The sequence below is a fragment of the Myotis lucifugus genome, unplaced genomic scaffold (genome assembly GCF_000147115.1).
Source record: "Myotis lucifugus unplaced genomic scaffold, Myoluc2.0 scaffold_121, whole genome shotgun sequence".
NCBI classification, from domain to species: Eukaryota; Metazoa; Chordata; class Mammalia; order Chiroptera; family Vespertilionidae; genus Myotis; species Myotis lucifugus.
The window spans coordinates 2,022,694-2,046,457 of NW_005871169.1; the positions used below are offsets into that span (position 1 = coordinate 2,022,694).

The 23,764-nt window shown below is 41.4% G+C and overlaps 1 protein-coding gene across 1 annotated transcript in view; it reads right to left on the reverse strand.

Moving 5' to 3' along the window:
• TMEM236 (transmembrane protein 236) overlaps positions 1-20,472 on the reverse strand; it is a 39,541-nt gene extending 19,069 nt beyond the window's left edge. Inside the window, exons 1-3 of the mRNA XM_006093729.3 lie at positions 20,072-20,472; positions 6,111-6,183; positions 3,420-3,561 (exon numbers count right to left, since the gene is read on the reverse strand). Of these exons, the coding sequence (XP_006093791.1) occupies positions 3,420-3,561; positions 6,111-6,183; positions 20,072-20,328 (472 nt within the window). The 5' untranslated portion in view covers positions 20,329-20,472. The remainder of the gene's footprint in view (positions 1-3,419; positions 3,562-6,110; positions 6,184-20,071) is intronic.
• Positions 20,473-23,764: the final 3,292 nt, after the last annotated feature.

Here is a 23,764-nt window from a genome sequence, read left to right on the forward strand (position 1 = left end):
GGGAGGGGTCCCCACTGGGGTGCCTGGCAGCCTGGGTGAGGTGGCTGATGGCTGTTTGCAGCTGGTTACACCCCCTTCAGGGTGGGGGTCCCCACTGGGGTGCCTGGCCAGCCAGGGTGAGGGGCTGATGCCTGTTTGCAGGCTGGCCACAGCCCCTTCAGGGTGGGGGTCCCCGCTGGGTTGCCTGGCCAGCCTGGGTGAGGGGCTGATGGCTGTTTGCAGGCTGGCCACGGCCCCCCAGCCACCCAAACTCCCAGTGGGAGTCTAGCTGGAAGCAAGGTATCTGGGGATTTTATTTATTTATTTTCTATAATTGAAACTTTGTTGCCTAGAGCGGAGCCCATAGCCGGCCAGGGCAGGTGGGGAAGCTTGGCTTCCTCCATCGCCAGGGCAACCAAGCCTTCTGCTTTCTCCAGCTCTGTGGCTGCCGGCCACCATCTTGGTTGGGTTAATTTGCATATAGTCTGCTCTGATTGGCTGGTGGGTGTGGCTTGGGTGCAGTCAATTTGCATGTTTCTCTTTTATTAGATTAGATTTAGAAAAGAAAACCCTACATGATGGTCAGACTTGGAACTGAGACGGCTCAGTTAGGGCAAGAGCATCTAAGCAGCCCTAGCCGGTTTGGCTCAGTGGATAGAGTGCTGGCCTGTGGACTGAAGGGTCCTAGGTTCAATTCTGGTCAAGGGCACATGCCCGGGTTGCGGGCTCGATCCCCAGTAGGGATGTGCAGGAGGCAGCCGATCAATGATTCTATCTCATCATTGATGTTTCTACCTCTATCTCCCCCTTTCTCTCTGAAATCAATAAAAATATATACATAAAAAAATATTTTTTTAAAAAACGAGCCCTGGCCTGTTTGGCTCAGTAGATAGAGCATCAGCCTGCGGACTGAAGGGTCCCAGGTTCGATTCTGGTCAAGGGCATGTACCTTGGTTGTGGGCACATCCTCAATAGGAGGTGTGCAGGAGGCAGCTGATCTATGTTTCTCTCTCATCGATGTTTCTAGCTCTCTATCCCTCTCCCTTCCTCTCTGTAAAAAATCAATAAAATATATATTTAAAAAAGAGCATCTAAGCATTGAGATGACCTTAGCTTCATCAGCAGAAGATCAGAGCTGCTGCAAGCCTGGAGGGAGCCAAACGCTCCCAAGCCTGCTTGTCACCCACCTTCCCCTACTTCTCTGATTCTGAAGTACCCCATGCAGTGAAACCATATTTGTAGCACACTTGCTTATTTTAAGATGTATGCCGTACAATTTATATGTTATTGAGTTTGTGTATTAATTTAAGTTCCAGAGGATAATCAGAATTTCCCATGGATTCAAAATTCACATATTTTATTAGTGTGCATGTTAAAATAAGTATTGGAGACTATTTGAGTTCAGAGTTTGCATAAAAATTAGATGCATATATAATTAATATTTACAAAGGTATTTTGAGTGAATGCCAGTTTTTTTAAGTGGGATTTAAATGGTGGAGCTATTAAAACAGATATTAGCCCTCTTAAATTTGGACAGAGCGGAGCGCCAGAAGGAGAAGCAGTTATATAAGATGCCCTGGAGGCTTCTCCCTAAAACGGACTTTTTCTTTGGAGTATGCTTATTTCAATTCTCAGTGTCATCGTGACTTCTGATACAGGCAAAATTCCCCTTTAAAAATCCAACTCATCACTTAAAATATAAAAAGCCAATAACTTCTTCCCAAAAATATAAATGTGCATTTTTTAAGAGAAATTGCACTAAAAAGTAGGAACAGGAAAGTTCATATTCGCATGGAAATACAGAGTCATTAAATACAGTGCAGGCCCTGGCTGGGTAACTGAGTTGGTTTGAGAATCGTCCCAATACACCAAAGTTGCAGGTTTGACCTCCGGTCAGGGTACATGCAAGAAGCAACCAATGAATGCATAAATAAGTGGAACTACAAATTGGTATCTCTCTCTCTCTCTCTCTCTCTCTCTCTCTCTCTCTCTCTCTGTCTGTCTCTCTCCCCACCCTCTTTGTCTCTAACATCAATAAAAATAAAAAAGTGCAATTTCAAAATTCACTTATGTCATTAAGGAGCATAGAGAAGTAGCAAAGGGTTTAACGATTCCCAAGTCTCCTCAGCTAAAAAAAATACACTTGACAGTGAAGGGTAAATGTAACTTTGGAGTACCTTTTCCTCGACAGATGGCCACTGGCTGCCATCTTATCTAACATGTCACATGTGTGTGTTAAACATAATAGTTCATCACTTCTCACCAAAGGACAAAGTACAACATATGAAGCTCAGAGTGCCACATTTCCTGGTGGCCTCCAACTCCGTTTTGCTTTTCAATTTGAGGATCAAGAGTGACTGACTAGAAGGGTGGTGGCTCATAACCCATAAAATGATTCTCTGCTCTTTTCCTTCCTGGCTGTAGTAGTCATGCCTATCACTCCAAAGCATTCTCCTATGATTCATTCAATTTACCCCATCCAGTCCATCAGGAAGTGATGAGTCAAAACCCACTCATTTCAAATATAACATCTTAACTATAAAATAACCGTAGCATACAAATACTGTGAATTAAACACAGATACTATCACATGAAATTCAATGAAAGTTGAGGGAATTTAGTACTAACCAAACAAAATATTCAATTCACAAAATATTTTTTTAAAAAGGCCAACCATTATTTAGTTTTGACTGATCCCTTTCGAGAATTGTGGCATATCTTGTGTGTGTGTATGGGTTTTGTTTTGTTTTTTAGTGTGATCTTTAGCTTTTTGACAATCCACTATCAAAAATAATTATACAGGAATAACTGCAATAGTCATATTAATTCCTGTATCAAAGTATCTATACTAAACTCTTATATATTCATTTAAACTTAAAGTTTTTGTGTTTTTAAATAATTATTATTGATTTTTTTTTTTAGAGACAGATGAAGGGAGAAGGAGAGAGAGAGAGAAACATCAATGCAAGAGTGAAACATCATTGGCTGCCTCCTGCACACCCCTACCAGGGATTGAGCCTGCAACCTGGGAACGTGCCCTAACCTGGAATCAAACTAGCAACCTTTTGGTGCATGGGATGATGTTCAACCAACTGAGCCACATTGGCCAGGGCTAAAGTTTTAAGAGTTCCTAAAAATAAAAAGCTATAATAATTTACTTCGATAATTTTCTTGCTAAAATTAAAATGTTTGTTATTAAATATTTGGTAACTTTATTCATTTATTAGTATTATCAAAATGAAAGTTAGAAACAAGAATAATTGCCTAGCTATCAAAGTAGGTTTAAAAATAATTGTATTTAGATATCTTCATTTGTAATCTTCTGTCTGTAACTTTAGCTTTACGGAGTTATCATTAAACATGTCAATAGATAACAGGGTGGCAGAAAAGTGAACAACAGGTCAAACTTTAAAAAAAAATACCTTTAAGAGAATACTTACTTTTTTGCCTCCCTCTAAGAGGGTATATCCTGAGTTTTTCAATGATGTCAACCACGATCAAGGAAGTCAGAACCAGAGAGACTGGTAGGTCAGGCAAGGTGTCCGGCAAGCTATTAGCAGTACCATTAGCATTCTTTTGAACCTGTTGTCATAAAACCATTTAGAAGCATTAACTTTATATGCTTTCTTTTTTAAAAAAAATTGTTTTAATTATCTGAAAGCAGTGCTATACATTTATTAAAATACTAAAAGCTTGGTTTTCAGCTTCTCAGATATTTATCCCCATGAGGTTTTGAACCATTTCTAAAGATGTAATAAGTATTTATATCAATGGATGAGCCTTCAGTTCAAGGCAATACATGTGAAAATATAACAGCAGGCTTCTGGCAGTGGTAAAATGAACAATTCCTCCAAGCCTGCTGGTAAGCACAGCCTCTGAAAGTCCGATATCAAAGACCTAGTCCTAGCAGGACAAGAATTGGAGTTTAGGATCTTCCAAGAAGGGAGAGCCTAGGTAAACCCAGCGAGGCTTTGGGGCACTTTCTTCATCTGATTGAGGCATCTATTTAGAAAACACAGTGGCAAGCATCATATTAATGGTTATATGTTAAGAGTTTTCCCTCTGAGATCAGGAGCGAAACAAAGGTGCCACCACGACCATTTCTGTTCAACAGTGCACTTGAGGTTCCAGGAGGTGTAATAAGGCAGGATAAAGAAATAAGCAGTATAAACTTTGTCAAGAAAGAAAAACAAAATAGTCATAGACGATATAAGTGCATATGAAGAAAAATCCTCCCAAAATAAATTATTTCTACATACCAATAGCAAAGAGAAAATAAGATTTTTAAAAAGATAGCATTTAAAGCAACTTCAATCAAAATTCCAAGTTTTTATGGAAAGTGACAAGCTGATTCTAAAATGTATATAGAAATACAAAGGGCAAGAACTAGAAGAAAAAGAAAAAGATATGGAGATTTACTTTTCTGTTTGTAAAGAGCTATTATAAAGCTACAGGGATTAAGTCAATGTGGTATTGGCACAGGAATAGAAAAGTAGGTAATGGGACAGAACAGAAAATTCAGAATAGACCTGATTTATAACAAAAGCAGCAAAGTAGCACTTATAGAGAGATGTTGGAAAACAGACGTTTTAATAAATGGTGCATAGTCCATTGGATGTTATTTGGGAAAAAAATAAATAGAAATTGCCTCCCTACTGTACAAGATGTACAGAAATTAGCTCTAGATGGATTTTTAATCTAAAAGAGAATGGCAAAACAATACAGGACCCAAAATATAATATAGGAGATCTTCAGTTCCTCAAGATTCAGAGTCACAATATGACATCTTCTCAAACCAAAGCACTATCCATAAAGGAAAGAAATTGATAAATGGGGCTATTTTTTAAATTAAGAACCTCTCTTTATCAAAAAGATACCATTAAGAGTATTAAGTCACAGAACGTGAAGCTATTTGCAATACATATAATAAACAAAGGGCTTGAACTCTGAATATATAACAAAACAGATGAATTTATCTGAAGTATTAGAAGTTACGGGAGAGCTACTTTTAAGGAGGACGTAGTCATTGCAAGGAACATAGGATGGCCTTTAGGCAGCTGGCAAAGCTTTATGTTTTTACTTTTTTACACAGAGATTTGCTTTGTGGTATCGAATTAATATTGTATACTGATGTTTTGTGCACTTTTCTGTTTGTGTGTTAAACTGGAGTGGAAAATTACCTGGGAACTCACGGCACCTATACTTAATCTAATTGTCTATTTCTCTCTCTATTATCAGTAAATTACTGAAGATCAGAGTCGTCAAATTTCCTGAGGGGTCTATTTCCAGTAACTAATACAGCACCTGGCATGTAACATGCATTTAATGATATCTGGTCAACATATAAATGAAATATCACAAAATAATTTGAGCTGTACACCTTGGGGAAGTGAAAACTCTATCTTTCACAGCACCTTATAATTAATAAGATTAGGAGGGTATTCTTTTTTTAACTTCTCGGATAATAAATTCTACATCCAGAAAGTTCTGCCTATAATATTCTTGTTCTGCAGGCCTCCACCCATTAAAGCAGCATGTAGTCGAAAATATAAGTTATTTTCAATTATGTGTCATACACAAATTATTTGTCAATGGGTATATTATCAAAGGTCTTAGAGCAGCGGTTCTCAACCTGTGGGTCGCGACCCCTTTGGGGGTCGAACGACCCTTTCACAGGGGTCGCCTAAAACCATTGGAAAACACATATATAATTACATATTGTTTTTGTGATTAATCACTATGCTTTAATTATGTTCAATTTGTAACAATGAAATTGGGGGTCACCACAACATGAGGAACTGTATTAAAGGGTTGCGGCATTAGGAAGGTTGAGAACCACTGGAGAAGAAACAAATGTGGATCTATTTTCAAATTCCAAATCCTTGCTTTTAAAAATTATTTTGAAATAACATTCCTGCTTCTCACACACAAACACAGAAGTAATCTCTTTTAAATTGGCTTCTAGGCTTTCCTCCTTAACCATGGAGGTAACAATGACAAATATATATATTGCATTTGGGAAGAAGAATGGATAAAATAGACTTTAAGAAACGTGTTGGGCACACCACTCTATCAAATCCCAATAACAGGAAATTTTAGAATCTTGCATCAGAAGAAATAAAAATCCATACCTCAGTCACTGCTATTGAAAAGCTGAAACTGGGGAGTGTGGTGAGCACTACACACATCATCATAACAGGTCTCCTAGCAAAGGAGAAAAAAATAAGCAAAAGCCATAATGTACAAGATCAACAGTTCCTGTTACTTTTTGCTAATTTTGCAGTTCCTGTTCCATTCATCTATAGTTTTTCTAAGAAGCTACTGCTTCCCTATTTCCATTTCCCAAATGCTTGAAGATGGCAAAGGAGGACACATGCAACAACCAGAACGCTTTTCTAGAACAAAGGGTGAGAGATTTCCAAATAATTAACAAATCATAGACAACTAAAATCATCACAAGGCAAGACACATGACATGCACCGTTTTCATAATTCGTTAGTTAGGATCCTGTCCGCAAATTCAGGCTCTGGTGACCAACTGGAAAAAAGAACAGCATGACTTTTCAAGTTATATTATGACCCATGTTGTAAAATGTATTTTTCAAAAAATTAATTTAAGATGATACTTAGATACTTAGGGCAGCAGAAATTGAAAAAATGGATATTATTTAATTGAACCCAAAGAAATAATACATACATAAAAATCACATAATTTTTCAAACTTGTTTTTGAACCACTTATTAAACCTTTCAAGATCAATCAAATAGTTATGAGATGTAATGTGTATTTAATATTCTACCTTATAATAGAGACAATTTAAATATACATTTAGCATCATTAATTTTGGGGAAAACAAAGTATACTCAAAGGTTTCCTATCATGAAATATTTACCTTCTTTTTTCTTAGTTAAATATATTAATTACATGTTTAGCATATTGTGTATCTAATAACAAAAAGTGTTGGAATGGGTGAGCCATGAGAGCATTATACGGAGTGAAATAAATCAGTCACAAAAAGACAAACATATGGAATGCCTAGAATAATCAATTTCATAGAGACCGAAATGGTGGGTGCAAGAGATGCAGAAGAGGAGAATGGGAAGTTGTTGTTCAATGGACATAGAGTTTTAGTTTTCCAAGATGAAAAGAGTTCTGGAGATTGGTTGCACAACAATAGGAATGTACTTAACGCTACTGAACTGTGTGTTTAAAAGTGGTTAGGATAATAAATGTTATGCTATGTACATTTTATCATAATTAAAACTAATCAAGTAAGTAAGTGGATTAAAAAAAAGTGTTGGAGTCTTTCAAATGACTAAGAATTTCTCACTACTGACAGGCATCCCTCTAATTCCATCCCCTTCTCAGATGTTCTGGTTTAGACATAAATTATGGGGTGGGATATCCCCTCTCTCACAACTAGACCCAGTGCAACCTGTAAAATCTGGAGTATGATCATATTTTACATACATAGCTTTGCCTCCTTTGTGAGTCCAGATCCAGGTTCCTGCAGTACTCAGCTCTCTAAGACTGAGCAGCACATTCATAGAGTCCTCTTCCCAACTTGACCCCAGGAACTGTTCCTGCACCTCTTCTTTAGCTGTATTATCTCCCTTGATTATCTCAGCCAACCCCATTGCTTTCAATACCACACAATTGCCAATGACTCCCCAACGTATTATCATATACAGATGCTGGCTTCTATCCTTAGTTCTGGATGTGTATGCCCAACTATGTGACACCTCCATCTATTAGTAGACATTTAAAAGGCAACTGACAGTTAACGTTCCCAAAGAAGAACCCACATCCTTCTCCATGTCTGTTGTTACCATCCTCAAATCCTGTCTGATTTACTGACAAAATGCGTTTCGAATCCATCCTCTGCTAACACAGTGGTTCATATACTGTCATCTCTCATCTGCAGTATTTTCTAACCAGTTTCCTGTGAGTAACTCTATTCTTACCCAATAGCATTTTCTCCATAGAGCCAACAGTCATATTTTTAGATATAAAATACATGTTATCACTGCTCTGCTCAAAAATCTCCAATGCCGGTGTATGGGAGAAATGGGAAGTTATTGTTTGTTGAGTACAGTGTTTCAGTTTGGCAAAATGAAAAGCATCCTGTGAATGGATGGTAGTGATAGCAGCCTAGCAGTCAATTAAAATAAAATTGAAGCCTATAACCCTAGCCTACATACTCTATATGATGTGGTTCCTCTCATTTCTCCTTCTTTCATCCGTACTTAGAATGACCTACTTAACTCTGTCCATTCTGGCCTCCTGGTTATTTCACACAAAGGCTGCCCCACCTCCAAGTCATATGCTCTCTATTCCTTTTGCCAGGGGCTCTCTATGCATGGATCTTCTATGTCTGGCTTCTTGTTGTCACTTAAATATATAAACTACCTGAAATTCTGCTGATTAGTTCTTTACTTGCTTATTGTTTGTCATATTGCTCTTTGTCCATATCCAAGATGAGTTCCTAGGGAGCAGGGGCCTTATCTAATTGTTCACTACTTACTCTTCACTGTTTTTCAGCCATTTTTGTGCAATAAAACTTCTAGGACTCTGGAATAGCCTATAGAGCAGCGGTTCTCAACCTGTGGGTTGCGAACAATGAAAATACATCCTGCATATCAGATATTTACATTACGACTCATACGAGTAGCAAAATTACAGTTATGAAGTAGCAACGAAAATAATTTTATGGTTGGGGGTCACCACAACATGAGGAACTGTATTAAAGGGTTGCGGCATTAGGAAAGTTGAGAACCACTCAAATACATATTTAAAAAATAAAGTAACTATGTTAACAAAGTAATCCAAAACCTTAAAAAATTGATATATTAATAAATGTTCCTGTCTATAAACACAGTGTCTTCTTATTTTCTTTGGAGTGAAAACTGTAATCACAAGTGGTAACGGTAATCACTCATAATTTCAGGGTAGTGAAGATCATAAACCATATCTTGAATTACCTGCACAATTGTAGGGGACCCAAGATGGCGGCAGAGTAAGTAGAAGTTACACTCAACTCCAACCAGGACCAAACTGCAACTACAACTAAAATACAGAACAATCAACCTGAATAACCAACTGAAGACTCGCTGAGCAGAAGTCTTATAACCAAGGATTTACAGAAGCCACAACAAGGCTGGTAGGAAGGGCAGAGACACAAAAAGGGTTAGCTCTGCCCCACGGGTGATGGCTAAGAATCTGGAGGAATATCTCAGCTGCAAAGGCTCCCCCCTGAGGAGCACGGGGTCTCACTCTCACGCTGGGATCCACAGCCCAGCGCACCAGAGCCAGGAAGAGGTGCCCACATAACATCTGGCTGTGAAAATGAGCGGGGATTCTGTCTGCCAGGGAGAAACTGAAATATGATAGAGACACAGATGCCATCATAAAGGGCCCAAAGACAAAAACCTTGTTTGCAGTCACTCATCCTGAGCTCCAGTGGAGGGAGGGCAGAGTGGGCTAGAGTCATGTGAGAGAGACGGTTTTGTGGCTCTGGGGAGAGAGCTGAGGGCTCAGACACCAGGATTCCTGTGCTGAGTCCCTCCCCCCTATCACAGATGACATCTCTCTTGAGTGGAGCACTTCCCTCCATATGGCATCAGCCTGGGGGAATGCAATAGCACCACCCTCTGGGCTTCCTATCACACCACCCTGCCCTGATGAAGAGTCAGCTGCCTGGGCCAGGACGTAGAGGTCTGGGAAGACTCAGGGGTGTCAGTGACTGAGTTGTGTGGCTTTGGTGCAGAAAACCATTACCCCCACTTTCTGGTTGACCTGTCCAATGCTTCCCCCACATGAAAGATCCACTAGTCCCACACTCCCAACTCCAAGCGGCCTACCCTATTAAGCTTGGTCTACTAGCAGAATCTGGGACAGACTGAGTTGTATGGGGCCATTTTTCCCTCTCATGCCTAACTGGAGTAGAGCCTTACATTCAAAAAGGCCAAAACCTTGGTTTGTTTGGGCCTGGTAAACTCCGTCGGCCTCACCCTGATGACGCTTTGAGACCCTGCCCCATAACAAAGGTGAGGGGCAGTTAGACTTGGCACATCCTGGGACTTTTTCTCAGACCCCACACTGGCACTGAATTTGAACCTGTATCAATCTGGTGAATACCACTAGTGCCTACTTGATGATTCACTGAGAATTTACCTCATGAATACTGCCAGAGGATGTTTCAGTGACTAAGTCTAACAGGCTGCCGGCAAATGGAGGCAGGCTGAGGTGGATCGGGGAGCCTTGGGCCTTTTGCTGAAGAGCCTCTGGGCTCAGTGTTAATGGAAGCCAGCCTCAGTGAGCAGTGTGGTTCTTCCCACACACACCAAGGCCCAGCAGAGGCAGCCACAAATGGTAGATTGCTTTAAACAGATTGCCCTGAGCCAATCAAAAGCAGTGTCTGACATCGACCTGCACCAGAGTCTCTCCCAAGAGGCCTCCGAGCAGACACATCCACTAGCCAGCTTCCGACAATATCAGAGCAGGATCCAATGAGTTTCGCAAGTGGTATATCCTAAGTGAGATCTCAGGAGGCACCAGAACCTGCTGAGGCAAATTCCACTTCATGTGATCAGCACCTGTGCAGCAACTCGTACACTGCGGTCAGGCTCGATCTTCACAGTCAGCAAGCCTGAGGGTCAACCCCATACACAAATGGGCAATAGCAATCAAGACTCAATTACAACAGGAGGGCTCACATAACCCACACTAGGGATATTCCTGGAGCATCAAGGTGATCAAGGAGACTGTGTTCCTGGGTCCCATAGGACCTACTACATAAGGCCACCCTACTGAGACCGGGAGACATAGCAGATCTACCTAATACATAGAAACAAAGAGGTAGCTAAAATGCAGAGACAAAGAAGCATATCCCAAACAAAAGAACAGAATAAATCTTCAGAAAAAGAGCTGAATGAAATGGAGGCAAGCAATTGGTCAGATATAGAGTTCAAAATAATGAAATTGATGCAGTAATTTAAAAATAAACCCCAAAAAATCAAACCTTCCAACAAATAAAAGTTGTGGACCGAACGGCTTCACAGGCAAATTTTACCAAACATTCAAAGAAACACTAACACCTATCCTCCTCAAACTTTTCCAAAATATTCTAGACGAGGAAAGACTTGTAAGCACATTTTATAAGGCCAGTATTATTCTAATTCCAAAACCAGATAAAAAGACTACAAAAAAAGAAAATTATATGCCAATATTCCTGATAAACATAGATACTAAAATCCTCAACAAAATATTAGCAAACCAGATCTGGCAATACGTTAGAAAGGTCATACACCAATAGCGGAGGAGCAGGTGGATTTTTCTCACACCTCCTCCCAGAAACAAACTGGAATTAAAACTAAATTGGGGAATATTCACCCTGAATTAGCAACTGAAGACTAGCTGAAAAGGAGACTTTCAAACACGGAAGGGCAGAAACCACTTCGAGACTGGCAGGAAGGGCAGGGTCACAAGAGGAGCTGGCCCAGGTCACAGGAGTGGCAGGCTAAGGGTGAGGAGGGCTATGCTGACTGTTGGGGGTTGCCCCTGAAAGGAGAGAGGCCTGGACCTCAGGTTGGGCTCTCCAGCCCAGACAGCCAGAGCCGGAAAGAGCCACCCATTTACCATCCAGCTGCAGGGCTTCCATCCACCAGGGAGAATCTGAACCTACCGGAGACAAAGTCACTTTTTTTAAAGGGCTGTTGCACAGGATTTCCACCCCCAAGACACTCACCCCAGGTATTGGCAGAGGGAGGGTGGTGTGTACTGAAGTCACCTGAGGAGAGACTGGGGTAGAAGGAATTTGGGGACAGTTGTAGAGGAGTGGCTGCCAGGATCATACCCGATATCACAGCAGCCTTTTTTCCTGAGAGGTGCAAAACCCTCCCAGCAGCAGAAGCTTGGGGAACGGCAAATACCATGCCCCCTGGTATATAGCTCACACCTCTCACCCCCAAGGAATCCCGCTTGCCCCACTCTCTGGAATCCAGTGTACTCCACCCTGCATTTCAAACCCTGCTGAGGAGGCAGCAGTCTCAGGTAGTGTCAGTGACGGTCTTTGGGTTGGTGACATGCCCCCCACATTCCCAGGACACTAGTTGGCACTTCCCTCTCATGAGAGAGCTGATAGAAACTCCTGACTTCCGTTAGGCCCCACTGGCTGCTGAGATCAGGGAAATATTCTGGGACAGACTTACACATGTGGCTCTGGGATGGGGAACACACCAACCATCTTCCCTGAAGTCTGGACATTTTCTGACCTGCCCCAGGTCCCTGTGCTGCTAAAAAGTCAGCCTAAGAGCTCAACTTGGCCCCTCCCATGGGAAACCAAGCCCAATGGAGGCAGCTACAAGCGGTAGATTGTTTAAAGCTTCAAACAGGGTACCAAGAGCCAAACCCGGACAGTTTAACATTGGCTAGCACAAAGGCACCTTCCAGGAGGAACAAAACAGGCATATAAGAAAGTTAGCCTCTGACAACATAAGAGCAGGTTCCAAAGGGAAATACAGCAGGCACTAAAATCTGCCCTGAAGAACTTGACTCACCCGCCCCCCCCCGCCCCCCCCCCCACCACCCGCCGTCCCACTTCCACCCCATTATTTTCTTTTTTCTTTTTTATTACTTTGGTAATATTTCTTTTACTCTTTTCTCTCTTATTCTTTTCATAACTCTTATTTTTTTCTTTCCTTTTCTTACTCTACTTTTTCTTTTCTTTCATTTAATACTTCCCCTTCTTTTTAACTGTTCATACTTTTTTTCTCTTCCTTCTTTTCTTTTTTACTGTTTGCATTTTCATATCTTTATTCTTAATTTTTTCCCTCTCCCGTATTTTCTTTCATAATTTCCACCCATAACTTATTTGGATCATTTAGATTATGAGTTTTGGGACTCTGAGTTCATGATGTTTAGATGAAATTTTGGACTTAGAGTTGATGCTGTAATGATTAAAAATTTGGAGATGTTGGGATGGAGTGAATCTATTTTGCACATGGGAAGAATGTAAATTAGGGGCTGGGGGACAAAAGGCAGACTGTTGTAGGTTGAATTGTCTCCAAAAGATGACATATTGAAGTCCCAACCCCAAACACCTCAGAATATGACTGTATTTGGGAAAAGGGTCATTCCAGAGGTAATAAGTTAAAATTAGGCCATTAGAGTGGGCCCTTATCCAACATGACTGATGTCCTTATAAAGAGGAAAGATTTGGAGATAGACATGCAAAAAGGGAAGACTGTGAGGAGGCACAGGCAGTGTGACGAGATGAAGGCAGAGATCAATCGGGTGCTGCATCTACAAGACAAGGGCTGCCAATGGAGGGCCAGCAAAACAGCAAAAGCTGGGGGAGAGGCCTGGGACAGATTCTACCTCAGGGCCCTCAAAAGGAACCAATGTGACCAACACTTAGACCTCAGATTTCTAGGCTGCAGAAGTGGGAGACAATACATTTCTGTTGAAGCCACCAAGTTTGTGGTATGTCGAAAGAGCAGTCTTAGGAAACAAATCCAATGAGTAATAGAATTTATGTTAGAAATATAGACACTTCTTTGAAGGTGTACTCAGGCTGAAACGAATGCAAGATTGAAACCAGAGGACAGATTGGCTGAAGAGAAGGACTTGTGGACTTGGTGTAACTTATAAATGAAAGGCTGCATTAGGGCGCTACCAGTAGAGTGCTGTGTACATATGTAGTAAATTGTCTAAAAGAAGGACTCTCCCAGGAGCGGGCCTGTGAAGAAAGACCTGAGCCAAGCCACGTGAGTTATAGATTCCTGTTTGTGCAGCAAGAATTCTGACCTTGAGATCTCTCACAGAGGAAGCACGGTGAGTGGAAAGGCCAGATAATAACTTGGGAAACCACTCTGCTCAGAAATTCACTAGGTTCTCTTTTACTTAAACCAATGTCTGGAATGTCTTCCTGCTCCCAGCTTCTCTCAAATCTAGCTTTCTTGTGAGAATTTCCCTGACTACTCCAAACCTGAATCCACACACATCTATTGAACACCTATGCGTGCAGGGCATTGTGTGGGGGCCTGATGGGATGGAATTGGGAGGAGGGGGGAGTAGGAAAAGTGAATCAAAAGGGTACCTTCCTCACTATCAGTACAAAGTTTTGATGACTCTCCTCTCTGGGCTCATCAAGAACTTGTGGCAGTCACATACTATTTAGTGGTTTAGTGTATATTGTTTTACATTACTTTCCAATATTTTAATGTGTAACTGCAGTCTCCACAGTAGACTACAAGCTCTCTGAGGAAGGCGACAATACCTAATGTGTATTCAGGTATTCCCCACACAGTAGGCTCCGAATGAAGAATCTTTGTAGGGAGGTAGTTTGGAAAAATAGAAGTTAGAGAATGCATGGTCTTGCATGCCAGGCAGTCAACAGCTATTCAGTAAATGTTTATTAAACGAGGGACTGCGTGAATGAGAAATGGGAACTGAAAGGAAGTTCAGTTAGATAAATTCACAGCTATTCTAACAAACCCTGGGAGTGGACTAGTGGATCACTGTTAACCTGGAGGGTTTCTAGTAAAACTGTGCCATCTGCTACTGTTACTGGTAACTCTGGGAGAAGAGGAAGATATGTGTCCTCTCAGAGGCAGAGGACGCAAAATCAAGTGCTTCTGATAGCATTTTGAATGACACAATCGGGATCCAGAAGATTGCAATCGATTAAAAACATGACTAAAATCAATGCAATGATATTTCATAGGGATAAGAGCATATTATTGAATTCAGGTTTAAAAAATGTTTCAAGTATTTATCCATTGACCTATTCATCTAAATCAGTGGTTCTCAACCTTCTGGCCCTTTAAATACAGTTCCTCATGTTGTGACCCAACCATAAAATTATTTTCGTTGCTACTTCATAACTGTAATGTTGCTACTGTTATGAATCGTAATGTAAATATCTGATATGCAGGATGGTCTTAGGTGACCCCTGTGAAAGGGTCGTTCCATCGCCAAAGGGGTCTTGACCCACAGGTTGAGAACCGCTGATCTAAATGTTGGCCTACACTGGTTCTAAGGCTAGAAAGACAGGCTTATGGGTGCTGCCAAGGCGTGAGATGCAGAAACTATGCATTGAGAGCAAGTTTTTCAAGGAATTTTAGTCAATCACACCCTCAGTCATGAAACAAGTGACACAGTTGGCATGGAAGTCAATACATCACATCAAAATACAGTGAATTCCCTTTCAAATCAGAGGTAGACTGTCTATCTGTATTGTGAGAAATAGTGTAGCAGGCGAACTCTAAGGTGTGGTCCAGCTTTCGGATTCTGTGGTATAATGTCAACCCTGAATTATACAAGTAAGGGAAGTGTAGATTTTTAAGTGGTGGCACTGACATGCAGAAAACATTTTCCAAGATCATTGCTCTGTCAACAAGGACTGCGAGGAAAAGGGGAAGTAGAAAGAAGCGAAGGACAAGGACACCTGCTGTTGAAGGTTGCCCAGTCCCAGCTTGGGATAACACAATATTCCTCAGGCTTCCTTGAACAAAACAACCAGGACAACGAGCTGACAATGAACTGGAACTTATGGAAATTGGGGGAACCGTGCCAGTGTAAGGTGGCTCTGGAAATGAGGGCCTCGCTGGGTTGAGGAAAACAGTCATGGAGAACCAGAAGCTGATGCAAGAGAAATGAAAGAGGAAGAATTAACAGAATCTGATGACTTACTGCATATGCTGGGAAAGAAATGCAAAAGTAAATATACTCTTGCTGATTTATTGATTATGGAGGGGCTGGACAAGGAAGAGAAAGCCTGTAGTCAGGTATCACATAATTATTACTACTGAGTAATTTAAGGTGACAGACACACGGAGAGATGTGCTCTGGGAAGAAGTAACCATTAAGCACCAGTGTTTATTTAGTTCATGGTAGTTTACGATGACATTCTCAGAGGTGCTGAAAAGACAAGCTCCATTTCCTAGAGGTTGTCCAGTCTGCCCATCCGTGCCCAGATGTTTTTGGTGCTGCTATGGAACAGTAAGGTGCTCGGGAGACCAGGCTCTGGAGACAGACACCCTAGGGCAGTGGTTCTCAACCTTCCTAATGCCGCGACCCTTTAATACAGTTCCTCATGTTGTGGTGACCCGCAACCATAAAATTATTTTCATTGCTACTTCATAACTGTAATTTTGCTACTGTTATAAATCGTCATGTAAATATCTGATATGCAGGATGTATGTTCATTGTTACAAATTGAATATAATTAAAGCATAGTGATTAATCACAAAAACAATATGTAATTATATGTGTTTTTCCGATGGTCTTAGGCGACCTCTGTGAAAGGGTCATTCGACCCCCAAAGGGGTCGCTACCCACAGGTTGAGAACCGCTGCCCTAGGGTCAATGTTGGCTCCAGTACTCATTGGCTAGGTGGTCTTTTAATTTCTGTGCCCCCATTTTCTCATTTGTCAAGTGGGTACTATAGGTGTTCTTACATATAAAGCTTACAGAATTAATTACAATCATAGAGGCAATGTGTTTACAACTATGCTTGGTACATAGTAACTGTTCAATAAATATTTGCTCTTATTTTACAACTGCTATAACTACCACTACCTTAAACAAATCATCAGCAAAAGCTCATCGAATATGTGAAGGACTTCAGCAAGGTAAAATGTAGCCCAAAATGTTGGAGTCTTTTACACTTGGCACTGCCCAGGATTTCTGACATGCCATGTCTAAAGCAATTAAACTCTGAAAGACTTGAGACAATGCCTGAAAGATAGCCCTTTGTCCCAAGGCAGGGCAGGAATCCCTAGGAATCCTCCAGTATTATTCTGCCCCGAGGTACCCTCTCCTCGGGGTACCTCGAGGTCTGCTCCAGCTTCCGGCTAGCCTTGCTCAATGGTTTCACACATTCACTGTTATTACAGGAAAGGGTTTCTTATTTATTGGGATATACAATTTGGTCTATATATAAATAGCTTTTCTTCATTCCTCAAACCATCTGCCTAGTCTGTTATGAGTTATGACAGGCATCCCTAAAAAGGAACAATCATTCTAAAAGAATGAGGAAGTGTTTAACAAGAGTAAAGGAAGGAGCACTGTATGAAAGTTCAGACCCTACTGTTGATTTAGTGTGCATGTCTTCAGCTCTCTGACATTGTTTCCTCCTTTATACAATGGGAATTACATCCACTTGGTCAGCTTCCCAACACTGGCAGGCAGGTCGATGACTCAGGTCTGCACCTCTCAGATGTACTGCCAGGACACACCCTTTAGTAGCTGGATGACTCACTCTCTTCTGAAACCAGCCTCGTGGGCTCGTGATGCCAACATAGACCTGCAGGGAGGTTCTCAAATAGGCCCATCAACAATACATAAATGCTAAAGACCGATGAAATGTCACATAAACAGCTATTTACTCTTCAAAGAATAATTCATACTTTTAATACCTACTTTCTATAGTAGCAATTATTTTTGCTTAGCTTCAGCTAGCAATTAAGATACACGACACACTCTATATTACCACATATATTAAAATATCCAAATTCACACATCTGGGAAACATATAATATCCCAATATCCATCTTTAGGGGAAATGTATCCTAATGACACTAAAAGGGTTGAATTTTTCTTGAAACACACTTGGCATTCAAAGTCAGAAAGAATAAAGAAAAAGTTGCATGACATAGAGGAAATAGCACAGAATCAGGCAGATCTGGACTCACAAATCCCAGCTCCACCACTTACGAACTTTGTCACCTGGCAAAGTTAATCATTTCTTTGAGTTTCTATTCTTCATCTATGAAATCTGACACTAGCACATATCTCCCTGAATTGTCACAAAGTTCAAATTTAATAGTACAGAATGCATGAAACTCCTAGAATAGTGCTCAGTAGCTATTTCTTCTCTTCTATGCCAGGAAGAGATAATAATATGATAGTGCTCATGCTTGAGGCCATGAGGAAATAGTTTTACAGTCTCATTGAAGTTATAGATAACCTGTCACATATTTAGAACACTTGTAGCCAGCCACACCCACAAACAGAATGGAAAGAGTATTTTCCAAAAGAAATTACTGAAAGATAAGACACCTTAACACGGGAGGATGACCTAAAGCAGATACACAAAAGAAACATGTTCACTGCAGAGTAGAAATGAAACCTACTCTCTTCCTTACACTCAGTCGCCCCAGGAGACTGGGAGCTTCAAAAGGCAGTTTCGGGTAGAGGTTAGGAGTACCAATCATGGAATCAGAAGGACCTAGGTCCAAAGTCTGGCCCTTCCATTCACTAGTTGACTGGGAAAGTTGCACAACTCTCTAATCATCAATTTCTTCTTGCATGAGGTGTTACCGAATGAAAGGAAATTCATATATAAGTCTCTTAGCACATAAGAGATCAGTAAAGAAGCAATTATAGCTTGATGATGATGATGATGATGATGTGTGATATGGGAAGCTTTGCTGCCTGAATGATATAAAGAACTTGGGGTCCTAGGAATTTGAGCCAATGTAAAATAAATAAATAAATAAATAAATAAGCAAGCCCCTTCCTGGGGTGCCACAGGCCAGCTTCCCATTGGTTTACTCTCGTGGTCTCTTGGACTTTCCTCCCTGGCCCAGCCAGAGTCTTAGACAGTCAAAGCAACTCCCAGGGGTATGAGGAGTGGAGGGCCCCGCTCAACTCCAAACCCACCCCTCAGATGATCTAGACCAGCGGTTCTCAACCTGTGGGTCGTGACCCCTTTGGCGGTCGAATGAGCCTTTCACAGGGGTCGCCTAAGACCATCCTGCATATCAGATATTTACATGACGATTCATAACAGTAGCAACATTACAGTTATGAAGTAGCAACAAAAATAATTTTATGGTTGGGTCACAACATGAGGAACTGTATTTAAAGGGCCAGAAGGTTGAGAACCACTGATCTAGAGGCTTTGGGTCAAGGTTTGCATCATCTTCTGCTAGCAATTAAGATACACGACACACTCTATATTACCACATATGTTAAAATATGCAAATTCACATTTGAGAGTCCGGATCTCCCTGATTCTGTGCTATTTCCTCTACCTCATGCAACTTTTTCCTTATTCTTTCTGACATTGAATGCCACCGATAAAAGCAGCCAGCCAAATGTTTTATTTCCCGTCTCGGGAGCTCTGCCCACAGGGAACTGAAGCCCCCTGGCAAGTGTGATTCTCGAGGCCATATAAGTATCGGTATCTAAAGAGCACTTCTCTAGCCACACTTCAGCTCTCCCCTTCCGCACCCTCCCACAGGCATAGCTATATTTATTATTTTTACATTTCTACCCCTGGTTATCTTAAAATTCAAACACACTCTATGCCATTTAACTTTAAAATAAAAGATCTGAATGAAAGAAGATTTAAGATATCAAAGAAAACAAAGATATCCCAGATGAGAAAGAATCAGATCTGAAGATCGAAAAAGAAAAATGTATTAGTATCAGAGATTATTCTCAATACCTTCACATGGGTCAGTCGGTACAGCCATTCGCTAAACTGTCAGTTAAATCAATATTAAATCTTAATTTACTTAAAGTATTTTGTATTATTATTTAAATACTTCTACCCCACCAGGGTAATAGAATTTCTGGACACAATGAAATATTATTTTTGAAAAGCTCATTAAAGGAGCTAGTTGCTTAAAAATCTCAGTTGGTTAATGGTCAAAGGATGCCTTAGACCTGCAAACCAAGCATTAAAAACATTTAAAAATACACATTACTTTCAGTTTTATACAAAAGTGGAATTCTATATTCTAATCTGTGGTGATTATTTCTGTAAATTAACTGTCATAACTTTATGCAGTTGGTGTACAAAGGAATTAAGTCTAACATTTACTGCTCACGGTATCATGCAGTCAGGTTAACGCCTATCTTATAAACACATGGAATTAATTATTATCCATCAGTAAAAAGAACCCCACACAAATATGGAAGATGCTATAATATTAATACATTGATAGAAACAGTGATTGTTACTTCTCCTTCATCTTACACTATGCACATTTCTGCTACACTAACGTCCTTACACAAAGCACATGAGAAAATATCTTTGAAAGCATCCGAAGGATTCCCTGCTAAAGAATTCTTTTACTTACCATCCTTTAATTTTTTTTGAAAGATGATGTTTCTTGTATAAGAGAACTTTTATGGGAACCCAGATCAGTAGACTCACTGAAGCCACATAGGCAATTGAACAGGAAACGATCAGCCAATAATGAGTTTTTTCTCTTTTATCCCTTGACCATTGATAGGCAGTGGCGAACTGTTCCACAATCACGAGCGTGGGGATGGAGAAAGCAGCAAACTCAAGAAGCTCGAACACCAGGAGCTTGATGAGTCTTCCGGAAGCCATCTCCAGGCAGTGCGAGCAGCCGCGGGCCCAACACTCCCCCTCCGACGGTGAGCAGCATATGGACACTCAGATATGAACTAGGATCAAGTTCCTTGTACTCGAATCACTAACCAGTGACTTTATTCTTTTATTGACCCTCCTATGGTCCAGTGATCTTTCAACTTAACAACCGAGGTCTCTTAAAGAAACAGAGCAGTTGTGGAAGTGATCACCTCGTGTGTTTGCACATCTGTTATTAGAAGTCAGATGGACTTCAGAACATGCTGTGAAGCACTGTGAAAAAGAGGTATCTTCATGGAGCTTTTATTGCTCATTTGGACACAAAAATAGTTTATGTAACATTTAACGCTTGTGAAGTAGAATCATAGAAGAATATAACTTTACAGTTAAAGGGGAATCCAATCCCCTATATCTATATCTAAGCAAATTCAGGCAAAGCAAACTATCCTAAAACCTGAGTCTTCATCTTGGAAAACGACACCTCATTTTTCTTCAGTGTGCTTGCAAAGCGAGTTTGGATTTATTCTGCTAACTTTCTAACCAGGCTTCTTCCTGGCACTTAAATTGTTTATTTGTTCTTACACACTAATTGCTATTTATTTATTTTTATACCTTATTGCTATTTTGCTGGTCAGGAAACTAACATGGCAATATAAACCTATTATCGGGATTAACACGGAGTTAAGAGCTATTTACATCTAGCCCAAAAGCACATCACATGCTTAAAATACAATTGTTTCCCTGGATATCCTTGCGTAGCACCTGTGACGAGCACTTTGCTAGGTGCTGGGGTGTGAGGATGAATGAGTGACAGAGGTTCCTGCCCTGAAAATGCTCACAGTCCGCAGGAGGAAACAAACCCCTGAGCAACAAAAAGTAACTGAGTCAGAATCATAAGCTAAATGCTATGGTAACAGCAGAGAACTTCCTCTTTGGGCTGTGGGAAGGGAGGGAACGAGAAGGACGAGGAGGATGGGGGGCAGGCGTTGGGTGGCAGTGACATTTCAGACAGCAAAAAGGAGCCAGGAGGCTGGAATGGGTTACAGCGTCCAGTGTGGCGGCAGGAAACGGGAAGGTGATATTAGAAAAGTCAGCTGGGGTCAGAACGTAAATATCCCATAAAGGAGTGTGTGTGTGTGTGTGTGTGTGTGTGTGTGTGTGTGTGTGTGTGTAGGCAATTGTTCCTGAACTGAATCACCTGGAAAGGGGAGGGAGTGCAGGTGTGGAGGAAGGGCGGGAGCGACACTAATCTGGAGGCAGGAAGCCAGCTGGGAGCAATGGAGGAGGAGCGGGGGTGCTGAGAGGAGCTCCACCACAGACACGCACTCGAATCCTCCCACATGCTCGCTCTTCAGACGGCCCTGTGCGCCTGCTGTCAGCCTGGTGCAGCCGATATTCCTCTGGGCTCCTCTGTCCCAAGGCCCTTCGCAGAAGGGGCCCTGCACTGCCTGGCTGTCCGGGTGGACCCGGCTCTGGTGGTGGCTCTGAGGAGTAGCACCTGCTGCCCTCCCGCTGCAGGACTAGTCAGCCAGTGCCTCAAGCTATCTAGTATTTTATTTGAACTTGAAGTTTGAATTCCCTGACGTTTGGCAGAAGTCCTCTCAAAGAAAAGAAGAGATGTGGAGGAATGGTGACAAGGATATGGAAGGATGGGGCAGGGAGACACTGAGCAGCAGTTCTGTGGCCAGCTATTTCCAATATCATGTAACTGACATTGATGCTCTATATCACCCCTAACAAAAATGCCCCTTAAAAGATGCTAGTGACAGTGGCTAGGGCGTGGGCCCCCAAACTAAAGGGTTGCAGGTCCATTACTGGCCCAGTCCAGGAGCCTGTGGAGATACCAATTGATGTGTGGAAGATAACCAATTGATGTGTGTCTCTCATCTCTCTCTCTCTCCCCCCCCCCTTCCTTCTTTTCTCCCTCCCTCCCTTCCACTCTCTCTGAAAAATCAATGGAAAAAAATATCCTCAGGTGAGGACTAACATAAAAATAAATTATACTAGTTACAAATTATGTTAACCTACGAAACCTCTGTCTTGAGTCATCAATGCTATATTGTATTACAATTTCTTATACACACTTTATGTATTAATAGGAATTGTGACCTGATCATTTGAAGACAGTTGCTGAATAAAAATATCCTGGCTCCAGAGAAAAGAAACCTTGCCCAGTTCTGTAATTACATACTAAATGCTTACATTTTATTTCCATGTATGGGAATTAACAGTGACACTCACTTTATATTTCTTACCTATAAATCCTCCTCTGGTTCCTGATCTCTCTCCACCTTTCCCTTCAAAGACCACCCAAGAGTGTGAGCATTCCTGTGATGAGATCTGCTGCCCTCCACCACGCGGGGTGCTGTGAAAACTAGCTGTGCTTTCTCTGAGTGGGAGAGAGGTTTGAGTCTCCCCCACTGCCCACCATGAGCCCAACTCCATGTAAAGGGAAGACTTGTTAACATTGTTCTTTGAAAAGTAATTGTGTGCAGGTCATGGTAGCCGCACAGTTAGTATTGACTTCCACTCTGGGTGGAGAGATGACACAAATGCACAGATAAGGCCTGAGAACATTTACCGAGTGAGCCGGGCAGGTTAGGTCTGTGAAGGGCTTTCTCCAGCTACATCAGGATGAACAGGCTCTGGGCCACAGAATGTCCGGACATCTAAGTACGGCCTGGCATAAACTGGGCCAATCGCTTTCCCTTAGGAATTTGAACTAAGAAACATGGGGAGAATTTAATAAGTGGAATTAAAAGAGGCCATGACTTTGATCAAGTTAGGATTAGAACAGCCCAAACTATATTGTGCTAGAACCACTTCCAGCATGCCAATGACACTTGGTAACTACTTGCTAACTGAATGAATGAAGCAATGAATGAATGAATGAACAAGTGGAAGCCAAATGGTGAGGGAATAGAAGAGTTGGTAGACAGAAAGACAACTGGAACAAATCAACAGGGAGATGCAAGAAAGACCAGTCCCTCGGTTGAACTTTCCAGTTGACATGCATTCTTACAAAACGGGGACTTTGCTCTTTGCAACCGAAAGAGCTTCAGTATAAGACAAAAGAATATGTTTACAAGCAGGGGGCAGATATCATATGGAAACTATATGCAAAACTACTGATGATTCAGAGGAGAGGACTGACCAAAAAAATCCAAATACAGTTGATCAGAGAAGGCCTCTGGTGGAGGGGACTTTATGGTGTGCTTTATTTTTTTGTTACCTCTCCTCCACTAATTTGTTTTCCCTAACCTTTCAGTAGAAGCAAAAGAAACAAATTCCACTTCCACTTTCTCTCTTTAAGGGTGTACTAAAGAGCAGTGAAATAGCCAGGGGCGAACGGAAGAGGGGAGAAGGCCTGGAGGAACCCTTTCCTGGCGGGGCGTTTGGGTGTGAGTTTGCCTTCTGCTCTCACAGGAGAGGGTGA